At 37.5% G+C, this 23,065-nt stretch overlaps 1 protein-coding gene across 1 annotated transcript; it reads left to right on the top strand.

Annotated features, from left to right (window-relative positions):
* Positions 1-2,106: 2,106 nt before the first annotated feature.
* Positions 2,107-19,798, top strand: LOC117315911 (interferon-induced helicase C domain-containing protein 1-like). The gene is made up of 13 exons (XM_033870334.1): positions 2,107-2,152; positions 3,200-3,487; positions 5,148-5,225; positions 5,898-6,074; positions 8,990-9,072; positions 9,442-9,690; positions 9,906-10,068; positions 11,330-11,422; positions 11,973-12,148; positions 12,485-12,689; positions 12,844-13,083; positions 15,837-16,004; positions 17,033-19,798. The coding sequence occupies exons 1-13, from the start codon at positions 2,122-2,124 to the stop codon at positions 17,395-17,397; spliced, it is 2,316 nt and encodes a 771-aa protein (XP_033726225.1). The 5' UTR covers positions 2,107-2,121; the 3' UTR covers positions 17,398-19,798.
* Positions 19,799-23,065: the final 3,267 nt, after the last annotated feature.

Raw genomic sequence — 23,065 nt, 5'->3', positions numbered from 1 at the left:
CCCCTGTGTATCGAACGTTGAGCCAAGGATAAAATGTCTGGCAGCCACTGATTGGCCAGTATGTTATGAAGTGAGAAAATAGATATGTAGCCAGATAGGTAACTATCAATAAGAAATGTTGATATAAATTTCGTAAGTCCGATTGTTTTTTTTTTCCCCAAAATTCACGTAATAATAGTAAACAGGTAAACATTAAAGATTTTTGAGAATTTTTACTGCGAAATTCACCTATTTTCAAAATGGCTACCCTGATGAAAATTTGAGCTGAAGGACCCAAGTTTTTTTTTTATTAGGTGTTATATCAGACCCTAAACTTTTGTTATAAACCATAATCGTCATATTCAATTCAAGAATTTGAATGAAATAATCCAAAACGTTAACATTAAAGTCTATGGGAAAACAATTGGTTGGTTGGTCTCTGTATAGGAAACTTCCACTTTTAGTTGGCCCGGCTGCCCTCATGATGCACATATATTCAGAACGTTTCAGGTATTTAATATCCAAACACAATGTATCGCATGTAAGAAAAAGATCAGATTCATATGATTAAAGTTTAATAAAGTGCTTTTTTACATAAAAACAAAAACAAAAAACAATGAATTACGTATAGATGGCATTAGCAATTGAAGTAAAAAGGAATAGATATTTGTTTTCAATATCTATAAATCTGATCTCTTTTTTTATATGTTGGATGTTTAAAAAAAAATTAAGTCATTGATGGCGATGCAAAAATTGGTTTTTGTTTTATTTTTGATTTCTGTCTTTTATTTTTTTATTTTTTTTTTGTTGTTGTTTATATTTTCATAAAAATTGTTAACATTTCATGTTTCTACCAAGATAGAGCTACAATGTCACAGGATTATATATATTGTGAAAATAACACAAAAGCGTCATCAAAAGTACGTTTGGAAGATGGAAGAGACGTTATCTATCTCCTTCAATCTTAAGTATTGGTTAAGCTTCATGAAAGATCATTATGACATTGATTTTGTTGGTACAGTGTATCAAACATTTAATAAGATACATGTAGAACACATCATTATACTTTTTTTTATTAATGTTGACTAATACTACGAAAATGACTCAATTTTCTGATACTCGTAACATGTTTATTTTGGTATAGCAATTCAATAACACATGAAGTTTATATTAAACTATTTCAATATGATACATTGAGAGTGACAATACAACTGACAGCAGTGAAAATGTACAATTCTATGACATTTGTGTATATATATGTGTGTGTGTGTTATAATGCAATTATCATATCTGTAACGTAACCAATTGTTTGTTTCATAATGCAGATACGCTTGAAGCTTGAATAAGTAGTTAAGCTGGTCATGTGATGTGCAGTTCTTCCTAACGATGTTTTCGCCATGAATGAGGCAGTTGTAGATTTGAAGGAAGACCATGCTTGTGATGAGACAGAGGGTGATGCTACCTACAATGAACCACATGAGGGACAAGTTGTGAGAACCCACATCACACATGCGCACTTCATCAGATATTCTTCTTTAGCTTAACGTTAGCCTAACGATATTTGTTTTAAAATCGGGTCCTGGTGTTGGTAAGCAAAATTGTATACACATGCTTTACCTTCACAATTTAAACCACCCCTGAAACAAACACAAGGTCCAGTAAAAATATTACGGAAACATTTCCCCGAACCACGTTTTTCATAACTGGAACAGACGTACATCTCCTGACCTCATTCTCAGAGGCAGATGTAGATTCTAATCAGACGCTGGAAACATTGTGACGTCATCATAATGTACAGATGTCATCAATGTATCGGTTATGTAAGTGAAGTAAAGTGTGTGAAAATATACCTTTAATTTTGTTTGAGCTTGTTTTGATAAACTGAAACACGATATCAGTGAATACCCTCATGTCATTGAATGCTGGGGACGTTGTCTAGATAATCCTTATATAGTTACGCATTGTGACCAATTAATTGTGTAATCTCTTCCTCGAATAGACGCATTATTTTATGCCAATCAAAAACTACTCTTTCCACTGTATTGAAGTGTAACACATACCCTTACTCTTCGCGGAAAACGAAAACAGCGGATATTGAAAGTGAAAGTAGTTCAGTAGCGGCAGGAAATCAGTAGTTACAATATGGCGACGGAGAAAGAGAAGAAGAAACCATGTGAGTATGACGATAATATCAATATGTATCACACATGATAGATGTGTATAAAAACACACACACGGACCATTACATAAGTATACCTATATACAGGTAATACTAGTTTATGGACGGGATATTAACCTATAAAACACACACACCAGGTATAATGACAGGTATACATTGTCCAGGAAGTCAAAACTATAGAGCAGAACGTTTATCTGTTATACACGTTTGACCTACACTTATTCATCCCGCTGTTCAACCTTTCTATCGGGTAGAAATCGTTTATCCTTGCATGTTATCTTAACCGAAAATAAAACACACCGGGGTTACCTATACGGGTATATATGTTGTTATCTACACACCTGTATAATACATGCTATAATAACTCACCTTTGTAAAAGGCGTTAGTATGACGCTTAACAGTATTGTAGAAAATGTATAGCCATTGAATGCACTTAAATGATGACTTATGTCATGTATTTGCCTGGCGACGAACAATAATGTATTGGCCATGCTGTATACTTTAGGATATACAATTTACAGGTATACTTCACTGATTTATTTGAGTTGTTATTGACTGATTCACTTATGATAGGAATTAATCTTGTTTTTGTTTTTGCTTTACATCAGATATTAACTTTGTCAATTCACTTTGGGATTAACGTTTTTTTTTTTGTTTTTGTTTTTTGTGTGTGTGAGTGTGTGTTTGTGTGTGGGTTTTTTTCACATGAGAAATTTTCATTGTTAATATATCTAGTGATTCACTGTTAACGGTTTTCTTGTGTGTTGTTATTTGCCTGAAACATGTTCGTTGTTTATTGATTTTAGGATCGAATATTTTCTGATTGAAATATGCTTGCATGTAATTAAGCTGTTTTTGACTGCTTTGTTTACTGAAGTATGCTAGTTTGTAATTGAGCTGGTTGTTTCTATTCAGTAACTGAACTTTGTCAGTTTGTAATATACCATTAAATAACAGCGGTATTGGCTAAGCTGTGTTGAACGCTTTTATGTCAACACTTATATTAGGATGTAATTGATCTTTGATGTTGACTTTTGTAGTGGCTGAGTTATTCTCAGACAAATCACTTAACGTTGAATTACCAATGAGGATAGGAGCAGGATGGAAGGAGTTATTAATATATTTGGACCTGAGTAGTGTCGACATATACCATATCAGCCATGATAATCAAGTTTTGAAGGAGAAAATAGGGGAAGGCTTGATGAGGTGGAACAGTAAAAGAGGTCATAAGCCCGAACTGGAAAGGGCAATTGAACTGACTGGAGCTCTGAAAGCTTCTGAAATGACAATGCTAGCAGATGAACTAGATGATGAGTACTGTTTAGGAGGTAAGCATGTGATATCTGTGGAGGGATAGTGAGTACTGTATAGGAGGTAAGGATGTGATCTCTGTGGAGGGATAGTGAGTACTGTATAGGAGGTAAGGATGTGATCTCTGTGGAGGGATAGTGAGTACTGTATAGGAGGTAAGGATGTGGTCGCTGTGGAGGGATAGTGAGTACTGTATAGGAGGTAAGGATGTGATATCTGTGGAGGGATAGTGAGTACTGTATAGGAGGTAAGCATGTGATATCTGTGGAGGGATAGTGAGTACTGTATAGGAGGTAAGGATGTGATATCTGTGGAGGGATAGTGAGTACTGTATAGGAGGTAAGGATGTGGTCTCTGTGGAGGGATAGTGAGTACTGTATAGGGGGTAAGGATGTGATCACTGTGGAGGGATAGTGAGTACTGTATAGGAGGTAAGGATGTGGTCTCTGTGGAGGGATAGTGAGTACTGTATAGGAGGTAAGGATGTGATCACTGTGGAGGGATAGTGAGTACTGTATAGGAGGTAAGGATGTGGTCTCTGTGGAGGGATAGTGAGTACTGTATAGGAGGTAAGGATGTGATCTCTGTGGAGGGATAGTGAGTACTGTATAGGAGGTAAGGATGTGATATCTGTGGAGGGATAGTGAGTACTGTATAGGAGGTAAGGATGTGATATCTGTGGAGGGATAGTGAGTACTGTATAGGAGGTAAGGATGTGATCTCTGTGGAGGGATAGTGAGTACTGTATAGGAGGTAAGGATGTGATCTCTGTGGAGGGATAGTGAGTACTGTATAGGAGGTAAGGATGTGATATCTGTGGAGGGATAGTGAGTACTATATAGGAGGTAAGGATGTGATATCTGTGGAGGGATAGTGAGTACTGTATAGGAGGTAAGGATGTGATATCTGTGGAGGGATAGTGAGTACTGTATAGGAGGTAAGGATGTGATATCTGTGGAGGGATAGTGAGTACTGTATAGGAGGTAAGGATGTGATATCTGTGGAGGGATAGTGAGTACTGTATAGGAGGTAAGGATGTGATCACTGTGGAGGGATAGTGAGTACTGTATAGGAGGTAAGGATGTGATATCTGTGGAGGGATAGTGAGTACTGTATAGGAGGTAAGGATGTGATATCTGTGGAGGGATAGTGAGTACTGTATAGGAGGTAAGGATGTGATATCTGTGGAGGGATAGTGAGTACTGTATAGGAGGTAAGGATGTGATATCTGTGGAGGGATAGTGAGTACTGTATAGGAGGTAAGGATGTGATATCTGTGGAGGGATAGTGAGTACTGTATAGGAGGTAAGGATGTGATCTCTGTGGAGGGATAGTGAGTACTGTATAGGAGGTAAGGATGTGATATCTGTGGAGGGATAGTGAGTACTGTATAGGAGGTAAGGATGTGATATCTGTGGAGGGATAGACATTTGACCTTTAATATTAATAACTTTGTATGCAAATAAATTCCTACACAAGATATCCATACATGATTCAGAGTTTTTGACATGTTTATTAATCCAGAGCTAAAATAAGAGAGGACATAGTTTCTTTTAGGTAAAATTGTTTCAGTATGATACAAAATTGAATGAGGACATTTAAGCCTACGACTGGGCATTTTGGTTTCGTTTGATGTACAAACAACTGTTGTCACATTCTAATATGTTCTCCACCTAGAATCCCAGTTTGATGAGATTGCCCCAGGCATGACAGAGGACACGACAGAACTACCGGTCGACACAAAAGAAACCCCTGGTAATCCATTTACCTCCTGCGATCGGTGAAGTTCCGGTATAAGATATAATCATTACAGTACATGTATATTGAAATTACTTCAATAGGAGCAAATCCATATTTCAGATCAAGTCAAATAAAAGAACAGAGGACTAGAGTTCGGTTTGTCTTCGATTGTATTAAACATTTATCGCATCGTGTACTGAATAAAAGTATTTATCAGGTAATTACGAATGAAAGTATTTATCAGGTAATTACGAATGAAAGTATTTATCAGGTAATTACGAATGAAAGTATTTATCAGGTAATTACGAATGAAAGTATTTATCAGGTAATTACGAATGAAAGTATTTATCAGGTAATTACGAATAAAAGTATTTACCAGGTAATTACGTAACGCTGACACCATTTCGGTTCGATTCGTTACCTAAAGAGTTAATTGTTGTGATCTTATTGTTTTGAAATATCTAAGATCAATGAAGAGCAAAAACATGGACTCACTTCAGCTGACCTGTTTATAACTGGTAAAGAATTGTATACGATTAACTTACAATATTATTTGACTGCATGTTTTTGAGAAACTACGATTGCTTAAATATTAATGAGGCTAAAATGGCAGCAACAAGTTTAGCATTGAATTTTATACACAAAGACCATGTGTCAGTCTTACTATAGAAACCTTTGTTTCCACAGAACTCGCCGACACTGGACTCGATAGTAATGGTGACATAATGTTGCGTGATTATCAAAGAGAAATAGCAGAAGACGGTCTAAGGGGAGATAATTCTATTATTTGGGCTGGAACAGGATCAGGGAAGACCAGGGTGGCCGTGTACATAATGAAGAACCATTTGGACAACACATCGAACGGTATGCACTGCTTGTTATTCCGAATAGGTACAGACGGAAAGTGATACTTATCGTTACTGCTCCAAACTGTTATTATTGTCTATACCTACGCGTACGACGTGTGACTGACACTACTGTCTATACCTAGGTCACGGCGTGACACTGCCACTATTGTCTATACCTAGGTCACGACGTGTGACTGCCACTATTGTCTATACCTAGGTCACGGCGTGACACTGCCACTATTGTCTATACCTAGGTCACGACGTGTGACTGCCACTATTGTCTATACCTAGGTCACGGCGTGCAACTAACGCTATTGTCTATATATAAGTCACGACGTGTGATTAACGCTATTGTCTATACCTAGGTCACGACATGTGACTAACGTTATTGTCTATACCTAGGTCACGACATGTGACTAACGTTATTGTCTATACCTAGGTCACGGCGTGTTACTGCCACTATTGTCTATACCTAGGTCACGGCGTGTAACTGCCACTATTGTCTATACCTAGGTCACGGCGTGTAACTGACACTATTGTCTATACCTAGGTCACGACATGTGACTAACGTTATTGTCTATACCTAGGTCACGGCGTGTAACTGACAGTATTGTCTATACCTAGGTCACAGTTTGTGACTGACACTATTGTCTATACCTAGGTCACGGCGTGTGACTAACGCTATTGTCTATACCTAGGTCACGGCATGTGACTGACGCTATTGTCTATACCTAGGTCACGCGTGTGACTAACGCTATTGTCTATACCTAGGTCACGCGTGTGACTAACGCTATTGTCTATATATAGGTCACTGTGTGTGACTAACGCTATTGTCTATACCTAGGTCACTGTGTGTGACTAACGTTATTGTCTATACCTAGGTCACGGCGTGTGACTGACACTATTGTCTATACATAGGTCACGGCGTGCGACTAACGCTATTGTCTATATATAGGTCACGACGTGTGATTAACGCTATTGTCTATACCTAGGTCACGACGTGTTACTGCCACTATTGTCTATACCTAGGTCACGACATGTGACTAACGTTATTGTCTATACCTAGGTCACGGCGTGTAACTGACACTATTGTCTATACCTAGGTCACAGTTTGTGACTGACACTATTGTCTATACCTAGGTCACGGCGTGTGACTAACGCTATTGTCTATACATAGGTCACGACGCGTGATTAACGCTATTGTCTATACCTAGGTCACGGCGTGTGACTGACACTATTGTCTATACCTAGGTCAAAGTTTGTGACTGACACTATTGTCTATACCTAGGTCACGGCGTGTGACTAACGCTATTGTCTATACATAGGTCACGACGCGTGATTAACGCTATTGTCTATACCTAGGTCACGGCGTGTGACTGACACTATTGTCTATACCTAGGTCACGGCGTGCGACTAACGCTATTGTCTATACATAGGTCACGACGTGTGATTAACGCTATAGTCTATACCTAGGTCACGGCGTGTGACTAACGCTATTGTCTATACATAGGTCACGACGCGTGATTAACGCTATAGTCTATACCTAGGTCACGGCGTGTGACTAACGCTATTGTCTATACCTAGGTCACAGTTTGTGACTGACACTATTGTCTATACCTATGCCATGGCATGTGACTAACGCTATTGTCTATACATAGGTCACGACGTGTGACTAACGCTATTGTCTATGCATAGGTCACGACGTGTGACTAACGCTATTGTCTATACCTAGGTCACGACGTGTGACTAACGCTATTGTCTATACCTAGGTCACGCGTGTGACCAACGCTATTGTCTATACCTAGGTCACGCGTGTGACCAACGTTATTGTCTATACCTAGGTCACGGCGTGTGACTAACGCTATTGTCTATGCATAGGTCACGACGTGTGACTAACGCTATTGTCTATACCTAGGTCACGACGTGTGACTAACGCTATTGTCTATACCTAGGTCACGCGTGTGACCAACGCTATTGTCTATACCTAGGTCACGCGTGTGACTAACGCTATTGTCTATACCTAGGTCACGACGTGTGACCAACGTTATTGTCTATACCTAGGTCACGCGTGTGACCAACGCTATTGTCTATACCTAGGTCACGCGTGTGACTAACGCTATTGTCTATACCTAGGTCACGGCGTGTGACTAACGCTATTGTCTATACCTAGGTCACGCGTGTGACCAACGCTATGGTCTATACCTAGGTCACGACGTGTGACTAACGTTATTGTCTATACCTAGGTCACGCGTGTGACTAACGCTATTGTCTATGCATAGGTCACGACGTGTGACTAACGCTATTGTCTATACATTTTAGTTGATCGTAACATGCTACGTAAAACGTTCAAAACAAGTAAAAGTAAAAATATTGTAGCACATGTACATGCATCATAATGATTTTGCAAAATCACACTTTCATCTCGGTGTTTTCATAAAGTGCTTAGTTCGTATTTCTTACGGCAATTCTTGTTTTGATTCCAGGTCAATTAATGTCAGTTGCTCATCCTTTTTATCCTTCGTTTGTGACCGAATGCATAACGAAATACAAATTTTGATCTCTGTGTCATTATAGTGGAGATTTTGAAGAGTAATGTTGGCTATGAAAAGTTTAAATGTCACTTCCGATTTCGCGTTCTTGTTTGTTTTGTGGTAATTTATTGTTGGAATTTGACTTGTATGCGATTGTTTCTCGATCTCTTATGATAATTTACAACACAATTTGACTCTGTATTACATGTAACAAATGTGAAGTTGATATTTACAGCAAAAACTTTAATGCAGCAACGATCCTTTGATTGCAACAAAACATTCGATCATCATGATTACATCCTCTTTACTTTTTAAAGAACAACTCAGAATTATTGTATTGAAACATACAAATATACATCTTAACATACTGTAACGCCAGCCTCTGATAATATTTATTCAGGGAAGATTGCTTTTTTCACCACGACGTTGACGCTACTGGACCAACAGTACGAAGTGATATGTAAACTTCTACCTAAGTACAAGGTTAGAATGTTCTAGCTCACTAACCAAGAAATACGTTTAATTTAGTTTGCCAACACAATATCCACTCTACAAATTTAAAAAGATAATTATATCTGACTCTGATTCAATGGGATTTTTTGCTGAATGTTCAGCTTTAATGGCGAAAAGGATACATTGTCAGGTTAAGTTATTTGCGTTTCTCGCACGCTATGCGGACAATATTTCGTCACATTTCATCGTCATAGTTTTTATTTTTTATTGGAAAACACGTTTTTACGCTTAAATTAACGATTAAATACATGCATCTATAAATGACCATCGCCTATATTCTGACTCAACACGAGTGAGAACACAACTTTTGATATACGTCATATGCTTTTATGTTGGTAGAACCACGTTATCACGTTCAGCGGACGGAATCAAGCGAATGAGAACTTTTCTGAGATTGTCAATAATTGTCGAGTTTGTGTCATCACTCCGATGTTCCTTGATAACTACCTGAGAGATGACGCCTTGTCCCTGGATGTATTTTCAATGCTTGTGTTGGACGAGTGTCATCACACACGAAAAAAAAACTCTTACAACCAGATAATGGCACGTTATCGAAAATTATACATAGACGGCGGCAAATCCCCACAGGTAAGTAGATGCGATATAATTATATCGAAAATGTTTTGTTTTTTCTACGACTATCACTGTGACCTAACAATTTCAAAAGTTTACTACAATACATGTATATACAATGTAGCTGTTTGATGTGCTTTCTTATGAAGGGTTGCTATTTTCGCGTACACATTTGAAGATAGTCATCATCTAATGTATACGTATATTTTAGTTTGTTTTATCTATACTAGATTATTGGACTGACAGCGTCTGTTGGGACTGAGCGGGCGCGAGATGTGAAGGATGCAGAGAAAAGTATCATCGAACTTATGGCGCGAATGAATGTAACTAAGATCGCTACTCCAAAGGTCCACGTAGAGGAATACAAGACATATGTTCCGGATCCTATTAAACGTACGATAGACATGATAGCAAACGTTTAAATCAAATAAATAGACTTACATCACACTGGTATACGTTCAACAACAGAAGAACACACTATGATACAATAGTTCAGGGAAGATAAACATGTAAAAGAAAATTAATAAATAGCAGAATTCGAGACAGAGCTCAAAACGTTTAGTGAAATAGAACTGTCGGTTACATGCTGTAGGAATACCCAGAATATTTGTGTTTTCGGTTCTTATTGTTAAATCAAATAATATTCTGTGAAGAAATTTTGTGAAAATATTGCATAGTTTTCTATATATGCTCTATTTTATATAATGTAAACCTATACGTAAATGTTTGTCGTATATAGTGGCATACTTAACTGTGACGTCATAGATGTGTTTCGTCGTAGACAGTGGCCTACTTAACTGTGACGTCATAGACGTGTTATAATCGCCAAATTTTGTTTATGAGCAAATGAGACTTTCGGACCATACGAACAGATATTGCCGTGTAGTACAGTTGATTGGTGAACGCGAAAATGAACAATTGTTATTACGGTCGTACCGTATTATGTAAATTATGGACGAAATTTGTCTAAAGAAAATTAAATAAATACTTATGAATACACATTCCATAGATGAAACCCTGAAAGGCTTCATGTTTGTGTGATTATGACATACAGATCACACACACACTATCTCTATATGTAGTGTTATGTCTATCCCCACAAGGCTTGTGGTTCTGTCCCCTAGCCCAGACATACCAGAGTCTTTGAAAATGGTAGTTGCTGTTCCTGCTTAACGTTCAACATACTAGGAGTTGGACGACTGGTTCGCCAGTTGTCAGTATAATGTGACCGGGTGGGGTGTGTTGCTGGGTGTCTTCGGCAGTATGCTTCAGTGAGGTAGCACTATACATCGGCAAAAGTTCTGGCCTATCACGAGGAGACTAAACACGAACATACCGCAGCCTCCTAAAACACACATACGCACCCGCCACACCGCATGCTCATCGCACGCACGGGAGGTCGTCCTTAAATGACCTTAGATGTTAATAGGACGATAAACAAAATAAACTAAACCAAGCCAATGTCTAGTCTCGCCATCATACACTGCTCTTAGGATACCTACAATTCGAAGGCTTATATTCCGACAAAGTGGGGGGTATATTTAGAAAAAAAAGATTGAATAGGTTACACTTTAAGATTATCTCTGATTTTAAATTTTGGTATCACAGTGGAGATGTTATGAAAATATCAGGTAACACGTCGGTTATTTTTTAGATACTGAGGAGATGAAAGACCGGCATGATGACCGAATAGGATTCACCATACAGCGTGCTATGGAACAGCTTGAAAGATGGCTCCTCGGCAAATGTAAGTGTGCGTTTAAGAGTGATATACATATATATAGTGTTGTCATGATAAACAAAAGTTAGCCAGTGGATACGTACATTATCACATAACTACTTAGCCATGAACAATCTACAATTGACAGTAATTAATACAATGAATATTTCTACCCTTGTCGAATCATAACGACATAATTTGAGTTAATATCAACAGATACATGATCGTGTACAGAGACCTGTATATTTGGTACACAACTCAGTATTCTCAGGAAGTTACTCATTTTTGGTCTCGTAAAACAATGGCGGAGCTTCTAGGTATTAAACGTCCTAGTGAATTTACTTATGTAGTATAGCTCCTGTCAAATAGAACTAAGGAACATATCTTTAGATGCAGTTAAAACGAATCCTACACAAAAGCTAGAATGGTGAACTAAAGGAATTCACCGGTTAGGGTTAGAGTAAGGAAAATTGTGTGTACCATGTTGTGTCACTTAATCATTACATATTCGGACCCATCGTGATGAGGTATATGACGTACACGATCCATTATAGCAGTGTTTTATATGTTTTGGCAGTGTTTGATCTGGACACCGGGGCTGTACACGCGCTGTTGAAGGAAAAGCCTGATACACAGAGGATGAAGCCGCAATACCAAACCTGGCTATCCCGCCTACAGATGGCGCTCCCTCTCAGTAAACAACTAGCCCCCGACATGAAACACCGGGCCATTGTAATAACCGACCATTTGACTGTAAGTATACTATATTGTAGCGTGTAGTAACCCTAAATCTTGTTGCGCATTATATATATATATTATTTAAGGACCATGCTGAAAATTCGCAAAACAGTTTTAAATTACAAAACTTGTACAATCGATTTGTAGGTTTAACGATTAACTTGACATATAAACGTATTTTTGTCCAAAAAAATGTTTAGTTCTAAAGCAGCAAACTCGAAGTAGGATTATACCCGATGTATTAGCTGACAGTCAACATCAGGCATTTAATTGTTCTCGACAGTAAGCTCTCATTTTTACTCAGATCTCTGTATGAGGACATTAATGTAATCCTGACTTTAAATCTTCTAGATGTACCAGGACGCCCTTTGTTGTAACTACATTCTCTGTATGAGGGATGTTTTGACACAACTTAACCTCTCGTCATTGAAGTACCAAATTTTTGACGGAGGTGAACACAATGATGTAGTCCTATGTAGCGCAAGTGACGTCACTGCAAAAGAAGTCAGTGCGGAAAAGGACAATAGAGCTGTAACGATTGTCAGTTTGTACAAAGGTATGATGGCGCCACAGCGCTTAGTTTAAGTACATATACGATGGCGAGAATCAGATAGCAGGCAATTCATATGTTATTCTATAAAAGTATCCCCTGATTTTACTCTATGATCGCATACAAAAATCCTGGTCTAATATTCAACTTTCATTGATAGATGTCATTAAGGAACTGGAAAGCCATTCAAAGAACCCGATTTACGAGAATCCAAACATTATTCGTCTTCAGAAGATGGTAGATGACAACTTTACAGAGAAAGGAAAGGATTCAATATTCATGGTGTTTGTCGAAACAAAAGCATCTGCAACAGCCGTTTCAAAATATCTTACAGAAAAGTCCTCCTTCGCGAGATGTGAACACCTGATAAGTTCTCGTTCAACATCGGGAGACAATGAAAGTGAGTGTAAATATCGTTGACCACGGAATAAGAATTGACGTAGAGTTTGATGTACCAAAAAGAAGATGAAGAAATAAAAACAAAAAATTTCCTATATCATACCGGGTAATATTTTCATTGATTGGACTTATATTTGTTTAAGAGATTTATTTCGTGTAAAGCAACGTGATTTTGGATATATCAGATACCATGTTTCAGACAACGAAGTATCAAATCAAGTGCGATTACCTTCGATTGGAATTTGCAATTATCAATCAAATCCAATAACCTTAGACTTCTGTGATGGATTACCTATCTCTAAACTTATTTAATCCAGTAATGGAGTACCTAACCCTAACCTTCGTTAATCCAGTAATGGAGTACCTAACACTAACCTTCGATAATCCAGTAATGGATTACCTAACCCTAAACCTATTTAATCCAGTGTAGAGTACCTAACCCAAACCTTCTTTAATTCAGTAATGGAGTACCTAATCCTAAACGTCTTTAATCCAGTAATTGAGTACCTAACCCTAACCTTCGTTAATCCAGTAATGGAGTACCTAACCCTAACCTTCGTTAATCCAGTAATGGAGTACCTAACCCTAACCTTCGTTAATCCAGTAATGGAGTACCTAACCCTAACCTTCGTTAATCCAGTAATGGAGTACCTAACCCTAACCTTCGTTAATCCAGTAATGGAGTACCTAACCCTAACCTTCGTTAATCCAGTAATGGAGTACCTTACCCTAAACTTCTTTAATCCATTAATGGAGTACCTAACCCTAACCTTCGTTAATCCAGTAATGGAGTACCTAACTCTAACCTTCATTAATACAGTAATGGAGTACCTAGCCCTAACCTTCGTTAATCCAGTAATGGAGTACCTAGTCCTTACCTTCGTTAATCCATTAATGGAGTACCTAGCCCTAACCTTCGTTAATCCAGTAATGGAGTACCTAACCCTAACCTTCGTTAATCCAGTAATGGAGTACCTAACCCTTACCTTCGTTAATCCAGTAATGGAGTACCTAACACTAAACGTCTTTAATCCAGTAATGGAGTACCTTACCCTAACCTTCGTTAATCCAGTAATGGGGTACCTGACCCTAACCTTCGTTAATCCAGTAATGGAGTACCTAACCCTAACCTTCGTTAATCCAGTAATGGAGTACCTAGCCCTTACCTTCGTTAATCCAGTAATGGAGTACCTTACCCTAACCTTCGTTAATCCAGTAATGGAGTACCTAGCCCTAACCTTCGGTAATCCAGTAATGGAGTACCTAGCCCTAACCTTCGTTAATCCAGTAATGGAGTACCTAGCCCTAACCTTCGTTAATCCAGTAATGGAGTACCTAACCCTAACCTTCGTTAATCCAGTAATGGAGTACCTAGCCCTAACCTTCGTTAATCCAGTAATGGAGTACCTAACCCTAACCTTCGTTAATCCAGTAATGGAGTACCTAACACTAACCTTCGTTAATCCAGTAATGGAGTACCTAGCCCTTACCTTCGTTAATCCAGTAATGGAGTACCTAACCCTAACCTTCGTTAATCCAGTAATGGAGTACCTTACCCCTAACCTTCGTTAATCCAGTAATGGAGTACCTAACCCTAACCTTCGTTAATCCAGTAATGGAGTACCTAACCCTAACCTTCGTTAATCCAGTAATGGAGTACCTTACCCTAACCTTCGTTAATCCAGTAATGAGTACCTAACCCTAACCTTTGTTAATCCAGTAATGGAGTACCTACCCCTAACCTTAGATAATCCAGTAATGGAGTACCTAACACTAACCTTCGTTAATCCAGTAATGTAATGGAGTACCTAACACTAACCTTCGTTAATCCAGTAATGAGTACCTAACCCTAACCTTCGTTAATCCAGTAATGGAGTACCTACCCCTAACCTTAGATAATCCAGTAATGGAGTACCTAACACTAACCTTCGTTAATCCAGTAATGGAGTACCTAACACTAACCTTCGTTAATCCAGTAATGGAGTACCTAACCCTAACCTTCGTTAATCCAGTAATGGAGTACCTTACCCTAACCTTCGTTAATCCAGTAATGAGTACCTAACCCTAACCTTTGTTAATCCAGTAATGGAGTACCTAACACTAACCTTCGTTAATCCAGTAATGGAGTACCTAACCCTAACCTTCGTTAATCCAGTAATGTAATGGAGTACCTAACACTAACCTTCGTTAATCCAGTAATGGAGTACATAACCCTAACCTTCGTTAATCCAGTAATGGAGTACCTTACCCTAAACTTCGTTAATACAGTAATGGAGTACCTAGCCCTAACCTTCGTTAATCCAGCAATGGAGTACCTAACCCTAACCTTCGGTAATCCAGTAATGGAGTACCTAGCCCTAACCTTCGTTAATCCAGAAATGGAGTACCTAACCCTAACCTTCGTTAATCCAGTAATGGAGTACCTTACCCTAACCTTCGTTAATCCAGTAATGGGGTACCTAGCCCTAACTTTCGTTAATCCAGTAATGGAGTACCTAACCCTTGCCTTCGTTAATCAAGTGAAAGCAACATTTGTGTCGGAAATTAGCATGATACAATAAAGAATCTGTCGGTCAGTTAGCAACACTTGAGATCTTCCGCGTATGATTTTTAAATCTAGTGACGGCGAACGGACTAATTGTCTTTGCCATTATGATTATCTGTTTATAGCCTCTCAACCATTTAATCTTTTTACTGTCGATGCATTTGTTATTTTACTGAATATGATTCCTATGTGTGACCTTATACTTGTAGAACAATCTCAAGCCGACCATGGCAGAGTAATCAAGCGACTCCTATCTAAACAGATAAATGGTGTGGTAGCGACACAGGTGGCCGAGGAGGGATTAGACATACCCGCCTGTAACTTGGTCATTCGTTATAACAATACTAGAAACGAGATATCCACAGTACAGGTTGCAGGTTTGTATGTGACCCTTGAGGGTCAGAGAATTGTATTATATTTAGGTACTACACTGTCGTTTAATAGGTGATTGGTAAAAGAATGCAATTGGGTTGGTTGACGTACATACATCATTGTCTAGGTAATATCATTAAATGCCGATTGAACTTAACATACAGCAATAAACAAATGTTCACTATTCCTTGATACAACTGTGCTATAATGTATATAATTCATAATGTGCATTGCTGGACAGTCTCACAATTTGTCACATCCCTGCGGATTTTGTACAGTCAATTGGAGTAGTCTTACTACGTACAAACTTGGACAACTGGTGATATGCTATGATGGGAGGTTGATATATAAAGCCATGATGGTGACTGCGTGCTATTAATTCACGCCTTGCAAGTTACGCATGGAAAATAAAAAACTTGACCAAGACAGTGATTAGTTCGAATAATATTTAAGTATCGGGATAAATGAACTAGTGTTAGGATATTTGGCCTAGTATCGGGATATATGAACCAATGTCGGGATATTTGGCCTAGTATCGGGATAAATGAACTAGTGTCGGGATATTTGGCCTAGTATCGGGATATATGAACTATTGTGAGGTTATCAGGACTAGTATCAAATTATTAGGACTGGTATCGGAGTATAATTCTTGTTTCTGGATAGACAAGTAAAGGGATGTATAGATTAGTATCAGGATGTACGGAGTAGTAACCTGACGTATGGACTAGATTCGAAGTAGATGGATTAGTCTTAGCATATAGGGACTAGTCCCGACATATATGCACTAGTTTCGGGATATATGGAATAAAATCGTTATAAACATATTAGTATCTCTGCATTTATCAAATGTTGTCGTTTTTCTGATGAAATCGACGTCAATAAACTGATATACAGTCTGTTTAACAAGTGAGAAACAAGGCTCAATTTTATACTTGAATTTAGACTGTGGTTAATTTCATGAAATAAGACTAATCTGACTGCTCTACTTAAAAAGCAAAACAGTAATTAACCGTCCGAAGGTGTTATCTTACAGGAAGGAGCAGAGCGAAACAGGGGACAGTCACAGACTTCGCAAATACAGAGAAGCGCAGACAAGAGGACATGAACGTAATACGATTGACACTGATGAATGACGCCTTGAGCAACATCCTAGTGAAATCAGACACCGATCTCCAGCTTGAGGTTAGACAGCGCATGCGCACTATCACTGCTGCAGAGGCTGAAGAGGCACACGCGAAGGAGCTTCATCAACAAAGTAAGACTGAGGGCAACTTTACTCTGCGGTGCGGGAAATGCCAGGAGACAGCAGTGCGTAGCTGTGACATACGATGTTACAACGGATCCCAATATGTAGTCATAGATAAGGAGTACTACTACGAAGATCATATGTCATCGTAACCCCAAAATATCTAGGTACGACAACTTGGAAACAAAATATAAAACAGTCTGTAAAAAGTGCGGACGTGATTGGGGGGTAGGGGCTTGTTTTAAAGAAAACGTCTTCTGTGCAATACTGAAGATTAAGCAATTCATTGTCACAGATAGCAACACGAAAGAAGGGTATCATTGCAAAACTTGGGCAAAACTTCCCTTTACTGTACAATCCATGAGTGAGGAGGAGTTTTCTAATCTTAAAGGGTTTGAGGAACTTACAGACTATGGTCGTGATTGAAGATTGGATACCTCAGCAGTTATATGTTACAGGTTACACGCACAATGGTAATGCTTTCCGACCTTTGTCCTGACTTTAGCGAGTCTATGACATATGGCAATGGCTTCACGAATAATAGTCAAGTTTTCGGACCTTTATCATAACTTGAGCGGTTTTATGACATTTCGGTACAAGCTACACGATTTTGAGAACAAGAGCAAGTCAGTAGTATGTACATATTTCACTGACCTTATGTCACTAGTAATTGTGGTTGACTTTTATGTTGTGCTTTAAGTTTATTGCTACTGATATCAGTCCATTTTTGATAATGAATCTGATGCTATATTATTAATGCCAAGATGAGAAAGTAGTCCTCACCTTCATTGTGAATCTCAAAGGTTTCAGCAATGAACTAGATTCCGAGTAAATGGGACGTCGTTGATCAATTACTGATCGGGATTAAGCCATGATATGTCGCTTTAGGCAAAGAAACATTCTATATATGCAGCTATATTAAAAAAAAGGACAGGAAAAATATATTGATCAAGATCCCGTGACATTTGAACATTGAAAATACTTTCCTACTTGCAAGTTTACATAGTTAAATTATATTATCATTTTAACTAAGTATTCTAAATAATCTAATTAACACATAAATATACACGTAGACCGGTAACATGTTGAAATATTGGTGTCACGTGTGTTCAAATTAATCACAAGAGTTATATTAAACGGGTTAAATGTGTAAAATAAAATATGCAATACCTACTTATGATAGATAATACGTAGATTTTAATGAGCTGGCCACTTAGAATATAACATTGCCATGACTATATTGATGGAGGTAGGGGAATGACAAGCTTTAGAAAATAGTATAAAAAGAAATTAGTGGATCACTTAACAGGAAATGTTCTATGGGGCAAATATCCGGAAAACATTCACAAAAGAACATGCATGCTCGTGTAATTAGGTATAAAATGCATGCTCGTGTAATTAGGTATAAAATGCATGCTTGTGTAATTAGGTATAAAATGCATGCTCGTGTTATTAGGTATAAAATGCATGCTCGTGTAATCAGGTATAAAAAGTACATTTTGTATTTCTTAACATTAAAAAAAGGATAATAAAGGTATATTGTTAAAATACCACAATAAATAAAATGAAGGAGACTAGGAGTTGTATGCTGATTTGCTCAAAGTTATCCTGCAGAATTTCATTTTATGGGCAATTTGAAAATTTATTATTATAGATTCAATTAATGGATTTTTTCACAAGGAATTTTTTCCTCGTTCTTCTAAACGACTAGAAACACAAACGGTACATTTCTATTCTACAACTATTAACCCTATGGTCGTAATAATAATGCTAACATTCCCATTATGTGCATTAAGTGGTTACATAGTACTCATTACTATGACACTTCTAAAAGGATTTCTCGCAATATTAATACGTAGCAGCTTGACAAAGTACAACAGGGATGTATATCTAAATGACTTACTCGCTACAATAAACCTCCGACTTATACTTCTTGTCAGTGATGATATACCAATCATTACGATGATAGTACACTTTGTGTATAGTGTTTAGCCAGATAATTTATTGCTTTTGTACATTGATATAAATGTAAATTATGTTCTTACTTGTAAAGTAAAAACAATCGTAGCATATATGTTAATTTTTTTTGTTATTAGCCATCAAATAATCCCCCGGTGGACCATTATATGTACATGTGAATTGCATGTTATTAAAACTAATTATTTCTATTGCCATAATGCCATATAACCAATTGAATAATTTGTATAAGTTTTTATGTTATTAATATATCAAATTGACTAAATATTCGTAAACAAATGTTATACATGTGCAACTTGTCATCATTCCTACACAGGTTTATGTTATAATCGTATACATTTAAATACTACCACCGGTAATGAAAGAGATAATTGCTTCATTTCATACATATATAGTATTTAGTATTTTTTTCTACAACGAATGCTGTTTTACGTATAATTAACCAGAAGACGTAAAATCATGTTAAATGCTGTTATTCAGTTATTGCGCTAATTGTATTGCTGAGGAAATGTATATCCACCGTCCCCTTAACCGATTTGCTTTTGCCGAAAATAAAAGATAATCTCAATTTGTCAATTTGTTTGTACAACATAAAAACTTCTCTGACATGCTTATCTGATAGATGAGTATCAGTACTGCAAGTATATATACATATGAACTTCTTTATAAGAAAAAAAACAGCAATGTATGATCACTGTTGTCGCCTAAAAGAACTGAAAGGCATGTTATTGGAAAGTTTTTATTGGTATTGGCCGAAAATTCGGAAAAATTGTTTTTCAACAAATTATACAGAACCTGAATGAATTCACAATCACAGAAAAGATGATTCAGGATTCGTTTAAAGTAATTTCAGTTTCTAAACCATCATTCCAACTTTCGAAAATTATAACTTAAACTAATAAATATTCGCCTATTAGAAGATTATAAGAATATTTTGCAACCTTCTCTTTTGTCTTTACGACACAAATTTTCTTCAATTTTGGTTTATATATTGTTTCTAAAAGTCTTAGAAAAATCATCATAATTAATTGATATCTTACGAAATCAGGTTTTAATTTCAATTGTTTTGCTTGAAATCGTCAAAGGACAGGAATTCATCTGTTTCATTTCTTGAAACATTTCTGAAAAACACATTTTTATCAACTTGTAATATACAGCATGTTTACCATTTACTGATATTTTGTAATCTAACCATAATTGTTGAGCTAATACATTATCTGATATTGTTTGCGGTAAAGGTGTACATATATAACGTGTCCCAAAACACGTTTTTAAATGTCTTCATAAATTTTCCGTAGACTTTCCCTGTTCATGTGTCATATCTTTTCACCTCCAAACTTTTCTATCTCGGTAGGTAATAGCATTTTCCAGCAAGAAAATGTTTTATTATTAAGAAATTTCTTTATCCAATGTATTTTTGTGTTTGGCAATATGCCTTTCCATTCGCCATACTGAGTCCCTATTCTCGTAAGCATTAATCATTACACTTCTTTTTTTTTCATTTTATTCCCCACCAGAGACAAAAAACAGTTTTTGAAGATTTTATAAATAAAACTTATAGGGGATCAATAAGAGAAGAAAATAAAAGTGTAAATATTGGAAGAGCAAAATACTTAATCACTGTTACCTTAATGAAGTAGCAGAAATTAAAAAAAAACAGCCATGCCGTTATTTATTAACCAATTCATGTTTTTCTTCAAATTTATGCTTAGTGAAATCCCCCTGTACTAATATCAAAAGAAATTCGAAGCAGTTTAAACTTTCATATATGATTCAAATGTAGCCCCTTTTTCTGCAAATACTCCTAACAACCTGTTAATCCAATCTATATCATGTGTATCTTGTCCAATTTACAAATGCACGTTCAAACCAGAAGAGCACTCTGCAAAGAGCTCAAGAGTGTTAAGGTATTATCTGACAAAAGTATGTCTAAAGCATTTAATCATTCTGATTATGTTAGTGTTCCTTCCATTTTGTCAGGCTATATTCTATTTAATTGATAATTATATGTTTTTTTTCAAATACAAAAGGTATGTGTAGAGAATAATCTAACTCGGTCTCCATACTTTTGTTTATTTCTGTATACAAATTTACCCTGTTCTTTCATAATTTTATCTTTTTGTAAAATGTCACTACTTCCTTCAAATAATGAGTTTGAAATAAGCTTCCTCGTGAAATGTCTCTTTGTAAGTTACAAACAGATCTAGCAGCTTTTCTCTCCTTTTACTTCCGATCTTGTTTTACGTCAAATTTCCATCTTGAGAGTTATACAGTTAGTGGGGAACAGGTTCGATGACATAATGTTTAGTTTGGAAATCAGTGCTTTGGTATGATACGTTGCTATATAAGATTATTTGGTTACAGTTCCGGAATGCCCGTCAGTGTGTTTTCGCCGGAATTTTAGTTTTGCCCCAGCAGAAAACCGTATCTAGCAGAACAGATCAGATAGGAGAAAAAGCATAAAGATGAACTTGAACAAACGATATTCTCTTTTACATTTTATTAATTGTAAAAAAAACGATGGTTAAAGGATGTACTTGAAAGATTTGACAATGTAATATAAATAACAAGGGAGACAAATTGTTATTCAGAACTGTTTTACATTCGTCAAGGGGAGCTATATAAATGATGGTTGATTATTATTCGCCTGTTAATGAGAACTGATTTTAATTCTGTTTGATTATTATTCGCCTGTTACTGAGAACTGATTTTAATTCTGTTGGATTATTATTCGCCTGTTACTGAGAACTGATTTTAATTCTGTTCGATTATTTATCATCTGTTACTGAGAATTGATTTTAATTCTTGTGGATTATTAATCGTCTGGAACTGAGGATGATGTAACATGTCCCGCCAGCCCCTCATGTTACTGCTAACCAATCAAGGAGGAGGTAACATGTCCCACCAGGCTCTCCTGTTACAGCTAACCAATCAAGGAGGAGGTAACATGTCCCGCCAGCCTCTCATGTTACTGCTAACCAATCAAGGATGAAGTAACATGTCCCGCCAGCCTCTCCTGCTACAGATAACCAACCAAAGAGGAGGTAACATGTCCCGACAGCCTCTCCTGTTACTGCTGACCAATCAAGGAGGAGGTAACATGTCCCGCCAGCCTCTCCTGTTACTGCTAACCAATCAAGGAGGAGGTAACATGTCCCGCTAGCCTCTCCAATTACAGCTAACCAATCAAGGATGAGGTAACATGTCCCGCTAACCTCTCCTGTTACAGATAACCAATCAAGGAGGCGGTAACATGTCCCGCAAGCCTCTCCTGTTACTGCTAACCAATCAAAGAGGCGGTAACATGTCGCGCTAGCCTCTACTGTTACAGCTAACCAATCAAAGAGGAGGTAACATGTCCCGCCAGCCTCTCCTGTTACTGCTAACCAATCAAAGAGGAGGTAACATGTCCCGCCAGCCTCTCCTGTTACTGCTGACCAATCAAGGAGGAGGTAACATGTCCCGCCAGCCTCTCCTGTTACTGCTAGCCAACCAAGGAGGATATAACATGTCCCGCCAGCCTCTCATGTTACAGCTAACCAATCAAGGATGAGGTAAAATATTCCGCTAGCCTCTCCTAGTACAGCTAGCCAATCAAGGAGGAGATAACATGTTCCGTCAGCCTCTCGTGTTACAGCTAACCAATCAATGATGGGGTAACATATCCCGCTAGCCTCTCCTAGTACAGCTAGCCAATCAAGGGGGAGGTAACATGTCCCACCAGCCTCTCATATTACAGCTAACCAATCAAGGAGGAGGTAGCATGTCCCTCCAGCCCCTCATGTTACAGCTAACCAATCAAGGAGGAGGTAACATGTCCCGCCAGCCTCTCATGTTACAGCT

This window comes from Pecten maximus, chromosome 17, assembly GCF_902652985.1.
Source record: "Pecten maximus chromosome 17, xPecMax1.1, whole genome shotgun sequence".
Classification (NCBI taxonomy): Eukaryota; Metazoa; Mollusca; class Bivalvia; order Pectinida; family Pectinidae; genus Pecten; species Pecten maximus.
Note: the sequence above shows the minus strand (reverse complement) of the source record. Positions and strands in the feature narration are given on the sequence as shown.

Coding starts and splice junctions, on each gene's coding strand:
- LOC117315911 (XM_033870334.1), top strand. CDS start 2,122: ATGGCGACGGAGAAAGAGAAGAAGAAACCAT. Junction 2,153..3,199: donor GAAAGAGAAGAAGAAACCAT/GTGAGTATGACG, acceptor TGACTTTTGTAG/TGGCTGAGTTATTCTCAGAC. Junction 13,084..15,836: donor AACATCGGGAGACAATGAAA/GTGAGTGTAAAT, acceptor TTATACTTGTAG/AACAATCTCAAGCCGACCAT.